This window comes from Scylla paramamosain, chromosome 7 (assembly GCF_035594125.1).
Source record: "Scylla paramamosain isolate STU-SP2022 chromosome 7, ASM3559412v1, whole genome shotgun sequence".
Lineage (NCBI taxonomy): Eukaryota > Metazoa > Arthropoda > Malacostraca > Decapoda > Portunidae > Scylla > Scylla paramamosain.
This window is the reverse complement of record NC_087157.1, coordinates 33,286,940-33,305,728: the sequence shown is the minus strand read 5'-3', so window position 1 is coordinate 33,305,728 and position 18,789 is coordinate 33,286,940. Positions and strand designations below refer to the sequence as shown.

Below are 18,789 nucleotides of genomic sequence, written 5' to 3'. Positions count from 1 at the left end.
ATATATATATATATATATATATATATATATATATATATATATATATATATATATATATATATATATATATATATATATATAACTGCTTATATTTTGTGAAAGAAAAAAATATGTACACTGAATGACATTCTTCTAGAGATGAAATTTACAGTATAAAAGCAATGTAAACTTAGTTAAAAAATTATGCACTTAGAGCATCACCTTAAAGCAGGTACATTTATCATACAATGACTACTAATACTGATGGTGAAAACAAAAAGGCTTCACTGTACTAACCTCCTCCTGCTTTGTGGTAATCAGTGAGATGTCATTATACATATAGGATATATATAAAAAAAATATACACAAAGATAATGCCAGTGCCATGCAAAGCTACTTACTGTGTGAATAACCTGCCTACAGCAGCACTAAAACCTGCGGCCCTCTAGCACTCCGTTCCTGAGGCGGGCCCTGTGTCAGAGTCAGCTGAGCCTCCCGACACCAGGGTCTCCCCCGAGCTTGTGCTCCCAGTAGAGTGACGCCAAGACGTCACTCTGGGAGGAAGTGTTAAAAGTGAGAGTGCTGGGAAGCTTGGAACAAAGTTGTTTTAAAGCAAGATATCCTGGAAATGTCTTTAAGTCATAAATACACCATGTGATGATCAAGCACAAGTTTTCAATCACAAATGGTAATGAATGTATTAAAAAACAATTTAATGACTTTGATATCTGCTCTAATGAAGCAGTCTTCCCTAAGTTTACTCAACACATGGTGAATGATGACTTTACCCAACTTCATCAGCAACCAATTAAGTATCAAAGCCAAAACCCATGCTACTGGATAACCTGAACCCCAACAGACCAGTGTAACTCTCTCTCTCTCTCTCTCTCTCTCTCTCTCTCTCTCTCTCTCTCTCTCTCTCTCTCTCTCTCTCTCTCTCTCTCTCTCTCTCCCTTATTAAAACAAATTCTTATTTCTAGGAAGTGCTTCAGAATATTATGAGGCACCAATATGTTTATTGTGTCAAGCCATGGCCAGTGAACACATGTACTGATTCACTGACATCATTCTGAAAGGCGGGTTCCATGTCTGCAAGTCACCTGAAGGCAGCTTGCCAAAATGCATTCCGTGTGACTCAGAAAAGAATAAATTAAATTTACCTAAATGATAACTGGTGATAAAATGCAAATGTAAATTAACTATCATATGTACAACATAGAAAAATATAACAGTGGGAAACTAATGCAATGCCAATATGACTCAAGAAGTGTGTCATGAGGTGTTAGATTACTTGTGGAATGTGCATTAATAGTGTATAGTTCAAAATATGTTTTAGTGAACAAAATGAATATTACTAAGGAGATCTTGGTACAAGACACTTTGACTACTACAGTGTTATTGTATTCATCATGAAAAGTAAACATTTAATGTAATATGTACAGCATGTGTTAAATATATATTAAGTATTTCTGTGCAGCAAGACATATTTGCATAATCAGACTGGATGTCACTGAAATAAAACGAAAGCACAGTTATTCACATGTAGAAATTCAACTGACAGACCAATACTTAACACCTATAAAATATGACCAACCAATTAATGCACTTCAAGAGAAATTTTTAAGACTGAAAGGCTAAAGGAGTATGGCTTAAAGAAAACTATAAATGACAGGTATGAATGGAGAGCAGTTGTGATTGCATCAATGCAAATGCAGTCTTGATGGATGGTTCTCCTAAATCAAGTTCAATAAGTGGACTGTTGGGCTTTACAGCAGAAACTGCAGGACATGTACAACTACCCCTCGTGTACTGAGGTGCATTGAGCCTCAGTCCTTTCTCCCCTAAAGGCCTGAAGGTTAAGATACAAGGAAATGGTTGTTAATGCAAATATGCATACACAACTACCACATTTTGAGGAGATGACAGCCTGGTATATAGATGAATTACTTCAGAAATCCAGCTCCTCTGTAGGGAAAACTGATATATGAAATAACCATCAACATTAACTATGGCAGATCTTCTAACACTTATGGTAAGGAGGTTGTCACTACCACCACCAATATGTCCAATACATTTTCAGTCCTTGGCCATTAAACTGTCCTCATTATTAGACACCACCATCACCACCAACCTTACTTTCTGTACCCACATTTCCTACATCACCACCATCATTCACAGTCCACACAAAGAGCACACCATCATCACCACTATACCTGACTTACCACTTCTATCAACCACCACCACAACCATTCACACTCCACACTAAGCATACACCACCACCACCACCACCAGCACTACCACTACCACTAGTTCACCATGCACAATGCCGGCAGCTCAGCACCTACCCTGTTGGCACGCGCAGTGTGGAGCACGAAGACACAGTGCTGCATGCAGGAAAGTTAGTAATAGGGATTAGTCAGTTATTGGTGCTCTCATTGTTGTAATGCATCATGCCAAGGCTATTTTGTATACTATGTACACAAACATATGTACAAATTTGTTCACATACACACACACATACCCACACACATGCACACACAGTTATCCAAGAACAATGACTTTTCTTAACTTAATATTGAACAAAGCTTAAAAAATATTTTATCTCCACAGTCTGATCTACTCAATCACTATCTGTATATATGTAATCTGTGTAATCTCATATTCTTAAGACATCCACAAATTTGTCCCTGGTCACCTTCACTTCAGATATAATTAAGATCACAAAGACAAACCATACAACACCCTTCATATTTCATCTATCCCCAATAAGATGTTCCTGAAGATGAAGCAGCTCCTGGTGTATAAGCTCCCATTTCAAAACTAAGTAACATTTTAACCATTTCAAAACTGCACATTTCATTCTCTTTCCTACATAAACTTTCCCATGACAGACACTGAATCCTTTCCTCCCCTTACTGGTGTGTCAAATTCTAGCCCAAACCTGCTTCTTTACTCCCACTCTTCTGTGCCCCTTTGCTGGGTCTCACCTGGAGGGCCGAGTTAGATGGTTTATGGTGATCATGGGTGCCAGGCCTTCTGTAAACCTGTTGTAGTTCCGCTCAAGTTCTCGATGGTACTCTCGCATATCCTGGCCAATCAGAGTCTTGTTCTTTCGCAGGGCATCATAGCACCTGAAGGGATTGGGTTGCCATTCATGACATCACAATAGCTATGCATATCACAGGTTAAAATGCAACAATGAAGATTCAGGAGCTCATTAAATTATTGTAATGCCAGAAAAGTGGAGAAAGAGATTCTATTCTGGTAAAAGTATGGAGAATGGGGTTCTAAACTGTAAACAGTGTTAAGAAATTAGCTTTAAAATGGTGACAGTACTTCAACAAGTAATATTTACATCCTGATATATAACATGAGAATGGCTATGAAAGAGATAATTTTCAGTTTTCTTATCATTTATGTACATGAAAAGTACAGCATCAAATTAATGTACAGCTTCAATTAAGATTTCAAGGAAAATGTAAAGATTCAATGGTTGACTACTGCCATGATACTCTGTCCCACCCTCTCTTGTCTATTTACATGACTGGGTGACCTACTTTTTGGAGAAGTCTTTGAAGCATAATCTGAGCTTGTTCTGCAGTCGGGATGGAGGCTTCCTGCTCTCCACCAGGTCTGAGAGGAAGATGTGAGCCACCTCCATCGGGCCTTGGTTGACTGTTGTGCCAATGCAGCCCTGAAGTGAGAGTTTGTGCTTGAAAATGACTGTCTTATTCATTCATTTAAATGTACAAATATTTCTAGTCAGACCCTCTAAAAGCAAGAAAATAGAGATACTTCCATTACAATATCATAGAATATTTGTCTTTCTTTCATCAATCTTTTTTTTAGAGATTCCTGCCATCCATTCTTATGGAAGCCATTTGTAAATACAGTCACACATAGGGTTCAGTAAAACATTTACCTGAAGGACCATCTGAAGTATTTTGTGATCTGGTGGATCTTGGTTGATGGCAGAAGACAACTCTCTAGTTCTCTTCTGGATGTCTTCAATGGCCACTTCTATGGGAGTCAGCACCCACTGTGAAGAAGAAATCCAGTAAACATTAGTCACAGCATGCATGGGAAGACTGATGACAAGATTGTATGTGGTGGGTAGTTGAGATTCACATCACTGCTTTACATATGATAAGACCTCACATCTAATGAGTAACCAACTCTCCCCCCTGGGAAGAAAAAAATAAATAAATGAATAAATAAAAAAAAAAAAATAAATAAAATAAAATAAAAATAAAATAAAAATAAATGAAGCACAATAAATCATAGATGTGAATAAATTAACATATGGCAAAAAGTGCAACACAATGTCTCCAAATCTTCACTCCCCTTTACTTTCTGCCAAACCCTGCAGCCCTGACACAACTCTCCACACTTGTACAGTCACTCACCGACATCCTGTCTGCCACCTGGATGCGAGTTTTGACATAAGGAAACATGTGCATGGTGGTGAGGACAGTCTTGCGCTTGTACTGCTCGTTCAGCTCCCCATGAGCCCGGCCGTCAGGCGTGAAGGGTGTTGAGAAGATGAACCTCTCTGGGAGTGAGATTACATGTCAGCAAGGCTTGTCTTTTGTAAGGAATTTTCATGTGGTAGCTTGGGGCAAGAAAGTATATAAGAAAAGAAGAAAGATGGGAATATTATGTAATACACACATTACTTTGTACAAACAAAGACACATAAGGAACATTAGCATGAAACTTTGTTCACACTTACTTATGTTGTAGTTCTTCTCAAAGGAGGTGACACGGTCCTTGTACTCATACTCATCAAAATAAGGTTCCACATAGGTGATCTGGATGCAGGCCTTGTCAGCGCTCAGCTTGGTATTGTCCACAGTGTTGCTGTCCTTGATAATTACCACATTCTCGGCACCAAAGCGGTCCGAATAGAAGCTCTGATGGATGCAGATAAGTGAGCTTTTATAAGAAGAATGATACAAGAATGAGGTTGAGCTTTTCAGTGCAATCCATACAAACTTACAACAATTTTTCAATACAAAGAAAAGGCTTGACACATATAAAATGTTGCTCCCTACTGACACCTTGCATGATAATAGAAAATGTACTTGAAATAAAACTAATGCTATTACCTCTAATCGATGGGAGATTTCTGGCAGCTTAGTCAGCATGGGTTCCTTGTAGATGAATTCTTCACCATCCAGATCCCCGAACTTGGAGCCATAGAAGCCCACACGGAAGTAGGTGCCAAATATCCTGCGTCCCTCCAGAGCATCAATCTTGGTGAAGGCATCTTGCAGCTTGGAGTGAATGTTGATGAGCTTCTTCCAGTCTCTGTTTTTCTCAGCGATGGGCGTTAGGATCTTGTACACTTCATTGAGACACTCATACATACCAGCCTGCAATGCCACACCAGGGAGCCACTTAGCTACGTAGATTAACTCATTCATTGCAACATATAGTTCACAACGCTAAAAGCTATGTATGAAATCTTTATGAGCACTCAGAAGAAAGAAAGGGATGAAAAGAATGAACTTTGCAATTTCTAGCTAAGAGTTTAGTGGCAGCATCTAAGAAAACAAAAGAATAAACTTTGCAATTTCTAACTAAGAGTTTAGTGGCAGCATCTAAGAAAACATTCACATTGGCATTCCATATGAGACACAAGGCAGCAGCTGTCTGAGGACTCACTTGTTGTAAGGAAGAGCTGGCCTGCTCCAGGAGTCCCACCAGGCCATTCTCTGTGAAGTACTTCCCAGTACATATTCCTTCTTCATCAGGACTCAGCACATCATCTGAAACTATGGAAGAAAGAGAAGTCTGGCTGAATCAAATATGATATTAACAAAACGTGCATTTTAGCTAATCACATGTTGCATCTTATCAACTGTTCCTGTTCCTTGATGGAGGAGTCCACAAAAGGTTGTCTTGGCACAATGCATCTCAGTCATTTTCCAGTATGACACACAAAAATTTTCTGCTTCACACAGACCACTATGCAAGTCACATATATGTGAATATAACTTGCAATGATGTATGTATTCCTTATTGAAATTAGCTACTTATCTCATGGTTAAACTTGTGCATCTTCATCTCAAGAGATCAGATAAGTTTACTTTCATTATGGATGTTCATTAAAATGAATTGTTATTTTAATAAATAATTAATTAATAAAAATAGCTGCTTATCTATCTATATAGTTAATGTCCCTGCAAAGGACGGGCAAGATGACACACACACACACACACACACACACACACACACACACACACACACTCTATGTCTAGATTAAAACCCATCCAGTCCATAACAATAATAAATACTACAAATGGAAGCCTTGGACAACAACAGGACACAAGCACTATTCATTCTGGCAGAACCTGAGGCAAGACACATCAGCACAGCCCTGGGTGGCAGAAGGTAAGGCTTACCAGCACTTTCCTCTAATACATTTGGGGAGAGCTTGCTGAAAGTGACAGCTCCGATGGGTAGGTATGGACAGTCCTCCAGCATGTACAGGTACTCAGACACCAGGGCTGCACTATGCACCAAACACATGGCAGCCTCTGCATGCTGTGCCCTCTCACTGTGTTTTTGGGCCATGTTTGCTAGCCAGGTGAGGCGCAGGTCTGGAGAGTTCTGGTAGCCTCGTGCTGGTGGAGTAGGGGAGAGGGAGGGAGGGAGGGAGGGAGGGAGGGAGGGAGGGAGGGGGGGGAGAGAGAGAGAGAGAGAGAGAGAGAGAGAGAGAGAGAGAGAGAGAGAGAGAGAGAGAGAGAGAGAGAGAGAGAGAGAGAGAGAGAGAGAGAGAGAGAGAAGGGTATTGTCTTTTGAATTTATGCATGAACATATTTTATCCTTGACAAACAATTGTTCTCCATATACACAAAGAGTCTTTAATTCATAACTTTCTGCATGACATTTGCAAACCTGTGAGCAGTATTTTCTTTGTGTGTATGTGTAAAAAATGTTAAAGTCTGTTGAAGTTTATTTATAGTCAACTATACCAGCCTTGTTTGAGCACATCTCCTGTCACTACTGTAGTGGGCCTCACCTATTCTGTACATGAGGTCCAGCAGCATCTCTGGATCCTCCTGGTACTCCTTCATTTTCACTGTGTCAGACAGGATCATGTGCAAGTTGAAGACCAGATCCCGCACCTGTGTTTTGTAGAGGTCTTAAACATTACAAGGAAAATGAAGGTCTTAAAACTATAATTAATCTCAATGTCTCTTTCTCATTTCTCCCAAAATTATAATTCTCAGCAAAATAGATGAAAAGCACACACCTGCTCAGGGAAGGAAGTGTCCTGGAGGTCTGTGTCTTCCTCTGCGTAGGTGAGGATGGTCTTGAGGGAGCGGCGAAGGTACGCCTCATTGAAGGTCTGGGAGGTGCCCACCAGGGAGCTGAGAGACATAGTTACCTGCATCTTGACCCTTGCAAAGTTCTGTATAGGAGGACCATGTCAGTATTGATGGGATCACAGGGTGGTGCTGTCAATAACAGCTTGGTACTCACAGTGTCATGGGTGAGGCTATGTATGACTTGGGATTAGTGATACATAAACCAAGAGAAAAAATTTAAAGGCAAAATACTGGCCTTTTCAAACTTTGGTCTCCATTTCCTTTAACCTCTGCTTGTGAAAGTAATTTGTAATTTCATAATTTCAAAAGTTAATTTTTCAGCATAAGCAAAGATAATTTCCCTCAAAAAAGATCTCTCAGAAAATCTTTGTTGAAGGCAATAATTTGTCCCTGTTTAATATTTGTTTGAGGGATGAATCCCCTCAAGTCATGAGCAGGTTATGCTTCCAAGGCAGAGTGAGAAAACTACAAATCTGTTATTGTGAAGTGGAATGCAGCATATTCACTACCCATTGTTGGGACTTGAGAGCCTTTATATGGTCTTATTGTAATGATCCACTGCCCATCAAGCTGTGGTGAATAGTGTTGGAAATTTAACACTGTTCTACTCATTGAGTATTTGTTGTTTACTGAAACTGCCCGATGCCTACAGAGACATTACCAAATATATGAGAATTGTGAAACAATGTTTTACCTGATTTCAAATACTGACTTGATAACATGTTTTATAATGACGAGAAATGTATTCCCCCTTCTTGAATTAAACTCACATTTCCTATTTCAAAGTTGTGCCGCATAAGGAGGTAGAGGGAGGCTGCTGCATGGGATCTCACTGTACAGATGCAGGAGGAGCAATGTTTCAGCAGCTGCAGGCACAGGTCAGCACACTGCTCTGTCTCTTCATCAAACAGCAGACTTGGGAACTGGATAGAAAGAGACAAATCAGTATGCAGTAGTCTGATGAAGTATGCTAGATCCAATTATAAGAGATCATTGTTCAAAGTACATAAACACTTTTCCCATAAGGTATATGAAATGGAGGTCTGTAAAACTTAATCAATACATAATTTCAGATAATTACTGCTTTAAGCTAATCATCATCTGCTGACAAAGGACAGAGGTGCACTCTGAACCAGTCCTGTGGACAGACTAAGCCCAGATGTCATCTTTACCTTGGCCACGAGTGCACGCTGGGTGTTGAACATGTTGGTGAGTGTGTTGGTGGACTGGTTAGAGGCCAGAGCGTGGAGCAAGACCCGGAACACCACAGACAGCAGCCCTTGCAGGTGGTCAGCTGTAGTCAGCACCTGAAGGAGAAAGATAAATGTACTGTGTAATGTACAATGAGAATTACTTACATCAGGAAAATCACACTAAAGGTACCTGAGATGATGATCTGTACCTCTAAATTTCAAACAAAATAAAGAAATGACAGAAGTGATGAGATAGGGCCTATACATTGTAAACATTCCCTGATGAGTTTAGGCAAGTATTTTGTTACCTGAGAAATGTGACTGGCGAAGGAGATAAACAAGATGACTTGTGAGAGTTTGGAAGTAATGGAATAGGTTCAAGTGCTAATCTTTTTACTGACAATGATAGAGCTTTCACTGCATATAAGAGCAGACAGACAAGTTTCAATTGTAAGAGGCATGATGCTTCCTGGCATGGTGTGGAGGCATCAAGAGTGCCAAATGATGTAAAGGAGACAATACAAATAAATGAGAAAAAAAAAAAAAAAAAATCCAAGAAAACAGAGGGTTTGAGGAAAGATGAATGTACTATCATGTACCTGGACAATGTTTTCAAGTGTATCCAGGATGACCATGTTAGACTCAGCTGCCAAGTGGTCCTCCACCTGGGACTCCTGCTCCAGCTCGTGCTGTGGAGAGCGGTCTGTGTCTTGGGGGTGGTGACGCCATGGGAACGATTCCTTGCGCCATCGCAGCTTCTCTCCACCACCTGATGGGGATGGGGGATTGCGCTCTGCTGGTCATGCAACAAAGCAAATGTTACTGATGGACTGCTATTCAATTAGTGTCTTGTTATACTTGGCTACAATGAATTTCTACATGCTACACATTAATGCACTTCTTCTGAGTTCACCTCTACTTAATTAGAATTTGAAATGAAATGTTATTTTTGACAATGCTAATACATCTACATCTTGTGATATATTACAGTAAATGTTTTCTCTCATCAACTGAAGATTAGATTTAATAAATGTTCCTCAGAAACATCAAGTTTAATGTATATTAAGGTTTTATAGTTCAATTTTAATAAACACCTGAAGAGCACTCAACATGAAAACACATGACTGGCTTATAGCCAGATTTATTAGTGGTTACATTTTATTAATTATGGAGAAAAACATGCTTAGAATTCTATCTAATCATAATTATATACACCTAACAATTGATGAATTTGTCAAAGAATAAACCTAAATATGAAGCAGACTAAACCCTGTTAAGTTGGCATTGGTTAAAGCTCCGGCCACCTGAGCCTTGGTACATTTCAGCTGCCCCCACCTCAAATCATGGTCAGTGTTCCCTTAGATGTGCATCAGGGACAGTTCAGCTGCCTGCACACTTCAGGAAGGGCTAACCACTACTCTCACTGCTCAGTCCCAATCATTAGACACTGTATATCATTGTGTATAAAACTTGTAATTGTATTGTAGCCTATTAAAAAAATTAAATAAATAAAAAAATAATAAATAAATAAAAATAAAAAATAAAAAAAAATGCTGACAATATACATTTCCAGTAAATGTTAATGGGCATGTTGGACATGACCACAAATCCAACACAAACAATACACATTGATGCATCATCACCAATTCTGTAAAACCTTTAAATATCTGATGCAACCTCAGACCCTTACGAGTTCATGTGCTCCTAATCATTCTGTGCCTGAGATACAGTCTTTGAAGGCAAAGAAACATAGTACTTGCAGAGCAGGACACACACTTAAAGAACCCAGAATGCACAGGAACTTCTGTGAGATCTTTACATGACTGGAATATCTTATCATTGTCACCATTTACATGGAACTAATGTTCAGAAAACAAACATCCTAGCACATCCCAAACTACATGCTTGCTATACACCAACTTGACAGGGCTGTCCTTACTAATAATTTGCCAAAAACACATCTGACTTAAAACTAGTTATCTCTCTTATGGGCCACAGATTGAACTGTTTGAATAACTGAAAAGTTAAAATCTCTCTCTCTCTCTCTCTCTCTCCACTTATAACACATAATCCTATCTAACAAGAAACACTCAACCAACTGTAATTGATAATCTATTAGAAATAAAAAAAAATGATAAACTAAACATAACAAAATCCAATCAAATATCCTTAAAAACTGTGATTCTGTCAGAGGGATATTTACTCAGACATTAATGTACTACTAAAATCCTGGAAATGCCACAAGGACAGTGCAATAAAGTTGCTTAGGGATCAGTAGCACAGCACATTTTATCTATTAATATCTGATACTTACTCTTAAGAATTTCCCCAAAGGGATGGTTGTGACCTAAGTCTCCATCCTTGTCTCACATACTTCACCTCTTTATCCTCCTATTTCACCGTGGGGATTGTCATCTTACATCAGCCACATCTCTCAAACTGTACTCTTTTAGTCATCTCACTTTCTGCCATTCTTCCAATGTGGCCAGGCCTATCCTACAATGTTGTGTTTCATCCCCTCAAACATTCCACATTTTACATTTTTTTTATTTTTTATTTTTTTTTTTACTTTTGCTAACACCTAGGTCTGCAATATACTTTTCATACTTTCACTGGTTTCACTTCACACACAAAAGACTTTTCAGGCAACTCATTTCAGTTTCTTTATACAAACTACATCCAACCCATTCATTCATTCATTCCCATACTAATTACTACAGCTATTTAAGATTTCTACAACAAGATAATCACTACAAACTATCTACAACATCCCCACAAATCTGAAGCTCAGCTCAACAGAATGGACTAAACCTGAAGGGAATCATTAACTTCATTGCCAATTGCATGATATTTCTTTACTCTGTATTGCAAAGTTTACCTTCTTAAATGCTAAATGAAGCTTTCATCATCCATGACCTCAATGAAACATGTGATCATGAACTATTAATTAAGCAAATATATTACCATTCAACTCAGTGAATGACTGAGTGAATGCTTTGACTAGTCATTTCCAGTTTCTAAAACATGAAATACTACTACACTGCTGAAGAGGCTTCAATCAATGCAATCATATCATATCCACTTGTCACAAAAGATAGATGCAGATTCTACATTTCTTCCAGCTGGTTTAGTATCCATCATACAAGATCATTAGTAGAGATAACATTGCACTGTCACTTTGCAACATCTCATCATGGGCAGCAGAGTACAATGCAGACGTCTGGCATGGAAGAGAATGCTGGTGAAGTAGTTGTACTTTATCATTCTGTTGACCCAGAAGAGGAAGAGTGGCTCAACATGCTGGTGAGGCTCAGGGACCCAACATACCAGATAACCCATTGCAAGAGTGTGGCCACAGTCATCACTGACAGAGGTTATGTGTGGAGAGAGAGAGAGAGAGAGAGAGAGAGAGAGAGAGAGAGAGAGAGAGAGAGAGAGAGAGAGAGAGAGAGAGAGAGAGAGAGAGAGAGAGAGAGAGAGAGAGAGAGAGAGAGAGAGAGAGAGAGAGAGAGAGAGAGAGAGAGAGAGAGAGAGAGAACATTTATATACATGAAGTTTATGACCCCATACATCCTGCTGTCTGGAGGAACAGTTTCTGCTTCATATTTATAAATGACAAACGACTTCTAAATCTGTACGAGTATTTGAGAAATTCTGGGTCGCAGAGAACAAAATTCTTGTATGTTCATCCAATACTGAGTGTCAAGTTTGAAATTCAGAGCTGACAGTCCTAATTATGAGAAATTATAATTCTGTGCTCAAAAGACTAATATTCTATTTCAATAGAGAAAATGAGAATTTTGCACCAGGAAATTTTATTCCTACAATTCATACATGTCAAAGTGATGGTTTTCAGTGTGTATGTGCACACTTGTTCTTTATCTTCCCATTCTGTGTGTGGAAGGCTCAGTATAAGTTACTCAAGGAAGGAAGTGAAAGAGGAAGGAGAGAATTAAAAAATAATATGGGATGACATGGAATAGTTTTCCTATTATAGTCATCCTCTAAGAGGAAGTTCTTTGAGGAGGATCCAAGACACAAACTGAGGAAATCCAAGACACAAATGAGAAGCAGCAACGTGAGTGGTGTGGCCTGAGAAACACAGCCACCGTCATGTGAGTGGATATGTTGATGCTGTGTTGACTCTTTCCTTCCTTTAACACTACAACTGTAGTAATCACTGCAGGGAAAAAGGTTGTTGAAGACAAGCCATATGCTGAAGACAAGCCAGCCATTCTCCAGACGACAGGGTGAGACGAGGGCCGTGCCAAGAAATGTGTGTGTCTGTGTGTGTGTGTGTTAGTGGAGTGAGCCAGCCACAGAGCATGGACAAACCCCAAACACGTAGCACAGGCAGCGGACAGGAAGACCTGAAGTGTTGCCAGGTCTGGAGGTGGTAGGGGGAGGGAGGCCCAGACCGACGACACCAACCTGCACCCTGGATGTAGAACTGTGAGTGGCCAACAACATGGGGGGAGCTGGGAAGGGTGTTACCTCGCCGCCGAAGCATCATCTCAGAGCGAGCCGAGTTCTGGCCCATGATGGCTTCCTCCAGCCGGCTTTTCATCACTTCCTTGTTGCGCATGCTGCCACCACCGCCGCCTCGCTGAGACACTTTCTTTCCCTAAAATAGTTTGTGAGGAGTCAGGAAGAGATGATGAAGCTACTTGAACAGATACACTTTCCCACCATCTGACGCCTCCCCACTTAGATCCTCTTCATCAAACACCTCATTTCTATCTACACTATCAACCATCATAACCTACACTCTATAACTCATCACTACCATGATAAGAATTTAGAAACTGAGTGTTAAAACATGAGAAATGAGATTATCTAGTGAAAAGGGTTTAAAAAGTGGCAAAGATATCCACAGCAAGAAAGCACAAAGTGAATAAATTAACAGCCAAAATTAACATAAAGAAGAAATTTAAAAGATCATCTGGTAATATGGATTAAAACATATTTATATAACTACAACAGCAAATCCTCTCATAAAAAGTCAAAATAAACTAATAAAAATAACAAAGAAAAAAAGAATCAACTTCGGTAAATAAAAAAACAATTAACAAATCCAAGTGAACAGAACTTCCAATGAGCAAGAGACCTTCCAGCATTCCCCACCTTGTACTCAAAGCAAGACACGGCGATGTAGAGCACGTCCAGCAGCTGGTGGAGGCGGTTGTGTGGCAGCTCAGAGAGCGTGTGGCGCAGGCTGGTCTCATCAGCGTTGCGCAGGACCCACAGCAGGCAAATGAGCAGGTTGCGTGTGGTTTCAGAGCTCAGAGGGCACTTGCGGGGCTGCTGCTGCTAAAAAGACGACAAGATATGAAGACGAGGCACTCACAGCCAGGTGAGAGAGAGAGAGAGAGAGAGAGAGAGAGAGAGAGAGAGAGAGAGAGAGAGAGAGAGAGAGAGAGAGAGAGAGAGAGAGAGAGAGAGAGAGAGAGAGAGAGAGAGAGAGAGAGAGAGAGAGAGACTGGTATGCTACACATCATGTTTCGAGGTGAAATTGTACAATTGTATGATGCACTGTAGCAGTGACATTCAGCTTATGAAATATGACCACCCCGTCTTCACCACAAAATGACATGGAACATCACACACTCACTCACACACACACACACACACACACACACACACACACACACACACACACACTAACTGACACTCATACATAGATGTAAGAGTACCCACATATGCACTCAAGGATGTATGCTCTCTCTCTCTCTCTCTCTCTCTCTCTCTCTCTCTCTCTCTCTCTCTCTCTCTCTCTCTCTCTCTCTCTCTCTCTCTCTCTCTCTCTCTCTCTGCATACACACAAACACACACAACACATACCGACACCCATGCATGGATGAATGCAGGTGATTACAAACACACACACACACACACACACACACACACACACACACACACACACACACACACACACACACACACACACACTAGAGGGAGGGAAGAGATGGACACTTACATTCTCCATCTCCTCTTCAGTTGTCTGCATGCAAGTGCAGTGCAATACATGTTAATTGTGCATGTTCCTTAACAGTACAACAGCTTCGGAAAGCTACATGTGAGGGGAAGGTGACAGTTCCCCACAGCCATGTTGCACTCCAAGATGCTTCATCCTTCCATCAGCAGTGAGAAATGTAACCATTACCACTTTATGCTTCAATACCACACAGGCTTCCTTGTCAATACTGTACACCTGTCAAGTGCTTAGTTCAGCTATTGTCTACACAAGCCAATGTTCTACATAGTCATGACTCACACTACATGCCAGCTGATAACAAAATAATATGTAAATGACTCATTATTAACTTATCAACAGAATGATAGAATTTCAAGCCAAGGAAACACTGAGGGTACAATTTGTCATGCCAGATAAAAGACTGGCAGAATTTCTGGAAGCACCATTGTTGTGAGAAATAAAATGATTAATTAATACATTCTTTTGTATCAGCCAGGAAAGTAATCATGAGTCATGGCTAAAAAAAAAAAAATAGCAAAACTCTTAATCTCATACAGCACTCACCCCGTGTATCACATCATAGTCACTCTCCTTGTTGGCAAACATGGAAGACCCAGCGATGGCCAAGGCAACGTTCTGGTGGATGTGGGTTGGGCCGCCCTCACTGTCATCCACCACTGATGACAATGGGTTCCGAACTGAAAAAAATAAATAAATAAAATAAAAATAAAAAAAGGATAAACTAAAAAAAGAATTAATAAAAAAGTATATATGACAATTTAAATACCTCTAGACAAAGCTCCCTAGGAATTACTGTAATGAAGAAAGATGTGTTTGCTGTACTGCTACAATACTATCACTGCCAGTTAGCTGTTCTTATGGTCAGGCAGGATATCTAGCTACTGAGTCCACTGACCAACACTTCCTGAAGGCATTTTAATCATGATGTAACACTCAGGGGTGTTGAATGACACCCTTGACAACTCTTCTTTTTGAAGGGACAATTGCACAGTTCAAAGATGAGGGTTTGTCAAACTATTCTATACACCAAACACAAAATGGTACTCCACTCTCTAACATTATCTAAGGTTATTAGTGATTGATGTGAGCAAGACAACTTTCACTCAGTGTGCCAGCATGAGAGGTTCTGCTGGTGCCTTACACTTAGAGGTGATGAAAGTGTGGAGCTGAGGGAGCGCGTCTACCACAATGCTGATGAGGGGAAGGTAGAGTGCCACCACCCGTGCCTTGATTTCCGGGTCTGCATAGCGTTCATCTGTGTCGTGGCTCCCCAGCAAGTTACGAATGGTGTTGACAGCACGGCCATGAATGGTGGGGTTGCTGTGGTTGTGGCAGATGGCAAAGGGGAAGGAGTTTGAAGGGAAGTGAAGTATTGGTGGTGGTGGTGGTGGAAACAAGATGTAAGGTGGGAGGGGTATGGAAAAGGAGGAGGAGTGGGAGGAGTTAAGGAAAGAAGAAGAAAGATAAAGAACATTAAGTATATATGAAATGATTGCTAGTATAATTCTTTTAATTTTGAAACTGATCTTAACTTTGGCTCTTCATTCTTTTACCTCACCAAAGTCTAATTCAAGTCTACCTATGCATAAAGAAAATGGGAAAATTTGAAGACAGAATGGAGTATGAAAATGTTCTGCATGGAAATAGACATTGAATAAATAAATAAACTACTACCACACCCAAGAACTAAAACAGAGGAGGAAACACTGGACACACCTGACACAGTAAAATACATTGGTACAACATATTAACGAGATATACAACATGCCAGATGATTTACCACTATAACAATGTTGAACCAATTTATCAAGTCCTCAAATTACAATAATAAAAGATAAAATAAGTTGTGAACAGTTAGTGAAAGCAACTGCCAATACAAACTGTGAAAAAAATACACAGGAAAGCAATGTGGAAAAGGAAGGGAGAGGCAAGTAAGTCTCCTTTTTGACTTCTCTTTAGGGGCTGGCACTTTCAGTAGGCCTTTTTCATATCTTTTGTTGCTCTTGGTCAATGCCACTCTTACATAAAAAAAGGAAAAAAACAAAAATAGCATGTACTTGATCTCAAGGGCAGTGGAGAGGTCTGACAGCACCAGCCCCACCAAGAAGTGCTGCCTGCGGAAGGAGCTGGAGAGGACCATGAAGGCACTGCGGTCCCCACCAAACACTGTAGAGATGAATGATGACTGGCTGGTGGTGGAGCCAATCTGTGGGGTAGAAAGGGAGTGTGAGGGGTGTAAGAAATGGAAAGGAAGGTTATGTAAGATCGGGTGAAAGTGATTAAGGTGGGTGGGTATGATGCACAAAGAGTTTGCATGATGAAGATATGGGAAGTAATCATAAGATCTTATAAGTTACATGAGGAAGCTCAGGAAAGGAATGAGAAAAGGGGGTTGAAAGGTATGAGGAAGAGGAAATAGTAGTGAATCTCAATACATCAACAATACACAAGGAACAGCCACGCTCATGGTACTCACTGAGGGGCAAGGGGATGAGGGGGCGGAGATGGCCGACAGGGGGGTGCAGAAGGGCAGGTTGAGTGCCACAAAATGCTCATGGCAGCAGACAATGCGCACAAAGTCCAGCTGTGGAAGATGTGCAACAAGTCTGAATATATGTGAGGTGAATTAAAAACTCTCTCTCTCTCTCTCTCTCTCTCTCTCTCTCTTTCCTACATTCTTGGAAATTTTCTTATTTCAAATTTACTAACCACATTCCAACCTCACATCTGCATCAACAATACAGCTGACTCCAAAAACTGGCCCTTACTAGCAGCTGTATGCTTCATCTAGCCAGCTGAAAACATACTGCAACACACACACACACACACACACACACACACACATCATTCACACTTCTAGCTCTGTTGGCCCGATGGAAAAGGAAGTCTTGTGGACCACCGTTAAAGTAACACGACAATATAAAACATTGATATAAAGCATAGAGCAAGCATATATTCATAGGCTATATGCAACACTGGTAGGTACCTTGAGGTTGATGAGTGGTGCAGCATCAGGTAGGAGCACAATCTTGCCATTCATCTGTTTGCAGTAGTTGTGGATGAGCATGAAGACAAAACCACGGTCCATCACAGAGAGGAGGTCCATCAGGAAGAATGCCAGGCTGCTGTTGATGTTCTGTACAAACTGAAGGAGGAGTTAATGAAAAAGTGTTCAGTGTTTCATTAAGTAAGTGATGCTTCCAGTGTGTGAAACAGAAAGTAAGGAATACATGATTTGTGCTTGGTGAGTGTTCATCTTTGCATCCTTCAACTTGTGAAGAACCACACATTCCTTTTGAGAGAATATACTAATAGACTTTGAGTTTTTCACACTAACCTCTGCTCAAAACTGTTTGTCCCATGTGTGATTGCTATGAACAGTCAATAGGGGAATGAGTGTGGGCAATGAAGAGAAAGGATGTGGATGTAGGCTGAGAGAGAGAGAGAGAGAGAGAGAGAGAGAGAGAGAGAGAGAGAGAGAGAGAGAGAGAGAGAGAGAGAGAGAGAGAGAGAGAGAGAGAGAGAGAGAGAGAGAGAGAGAGAGAGAGAGAGAGAGAGAGAGAGAGAGACTGAAAAAGATAGAAGAAACACTTTAGAAATTCAATAAATGTGAAAAAGGGAAAGTAAGGTAACTGTAAAGTGTATGGTAGTGCACAGAATATCCAATTAGAGAATGCAACACTAAGAATGAACAGGGATTCTTGAGTAGCAGCCATCCCAGAGGGGGGAGATCTAACAAACAGGTGTCAGATATAGACAAATATATAAGTAGGACTGGTACTCTCAGTGGAACTCTTTTTTCACTTTTTGTTACCCTTGACTTGTGTTCCTCTTAAAAAGACAAATAATAAAATCCTCACGGTAAACTTTTACCATGACATCCTTATCCTTTACCTGGGGAGCTCACGACAGAATGAGGCACTTGAGAGGGCCAACTTACCCGAGTGTCCTTAACATCCTTGGTGTTGTGGGCGATAATGTCATTAGTAATGGAGGAGGTCAGATTCTGAATATCATCACAGAACTGATGGGAGAACCTCATCTTGCGGTGGGAGTCCAGGCTTCCTGTCCTGGCCAGGTGTTCTATCATGGACTTGATCATCAGCTCAAAGAAGAACCTGCCACAGAGGGGAAAATAGTGATAAGTATACATCCTGCTGCATCTCATTGGACACATGAAGGAAGAAAGCCACATACTTGGTATACACAAGAGCTTAAGACATTACTGCCGATCCATTCCTAAATTATTACTGCATTACTACAAATCTGATTAACCCAATCTCTT

At 40.4% G+C, this 18,789-nt stretch overlaps 1 protein-coding gene across 14 annotated transcripts in view; it reads right to left on the bottom strand.

The window, feature by feature from the left end:
• LOC135102405 (dedicator of cytokinesis protein 7-like) overlaps positions 1-18,789 on the bottom strand; it is a 36,048-nt gene that overhangs the window by 2,221 nt on the left and 15,038 nt on the right. For 4 of the 14 annotated variants that reach the window (XM_064007648.1, XM_064007655.1, XM_064007650.1 and 1 more), the window contains 24 exons: positions 18,445-18,622; positions 17,491-17,649; positions 16,981-17,088; positions 16,562-16,710; positions 15,646-15,824; positions 15,048-15,181; positions 14,487-14,510; positions 13,634-13,819; positions 12,941-13,133; positions 9,109-9,305; positions 8,489-8,623; positions 8,087-8,239; positions 7,241-7,399; positions 7,007-7,112; positions 6,387-6,608; positions 5,647-5,756; positions 5,088-5,354; positions 4,712-4,892; positions 4,386-4,531; positions 3,902-4,018; positions 3,537-3,673; positions 2,967-3,110; positions 2,325-2,363; positions 381-533 (listed from right to left, as the gene is read on the bottom strand). In XM_064007648.1, the coding sequence (XP_063863718.1) occupies positions 425-533; positions 2,325-2,363; positions 2,967-3,110; positions 3,537-3,673; positions 3,902-4,018; positions 4,386-4,531; positions 4,712-4,892; positions 5,088-5,354; positions 5,647-5,756; positions 6,387-6,608; positions 7,007-7,112; positions 7,241-7,399; positions 8,087-8,239; positions 8,489-8,623; positions 9,109-9,305; positions 12,941-13,133; positions 13,634-13,819; positions 14,487-14,510; positions 15,048-15,181; positions 15,646-15,824; positions 16,562-16,710; positions 16,981-17,088; positions 17,491-17,649; positions 18,445-18,622 (3,532 nt within the window). In that variant the 3' untranslated portion in view covers positions 381-424. The remainder of the gene's footprint in view (positions 1-380; positions 534-2,324; positions 2,364-2,966; positions 3,111-3,536; positions 3,674-3,901; positions 4,019-4,385; positions 4,532-4,711; positions 4,893-5,087; positions 5,355-5,646; positions 5,757-6,386; positions 6,609-7,006; positions 7,113-7,240; positions 7,400-8,086; positions 8,240-8,488; positions 8,624-9,108; positions 9,306-12,940; positions 13,134-13,633; positions 13,820-14,486; positions 14,511-15,047; positions 15,182-15,645; positions 15,825-16,561; positions 16,711-16,980; positions 17,089-17,490; positions 17,650-18,444; positions 18,623-18,789) is intronic. The other 10 variants (XM_064007649.1, XM_064007654.1, XM_064007658.1 and 7 more) reach the window with 10 other exon arrangements.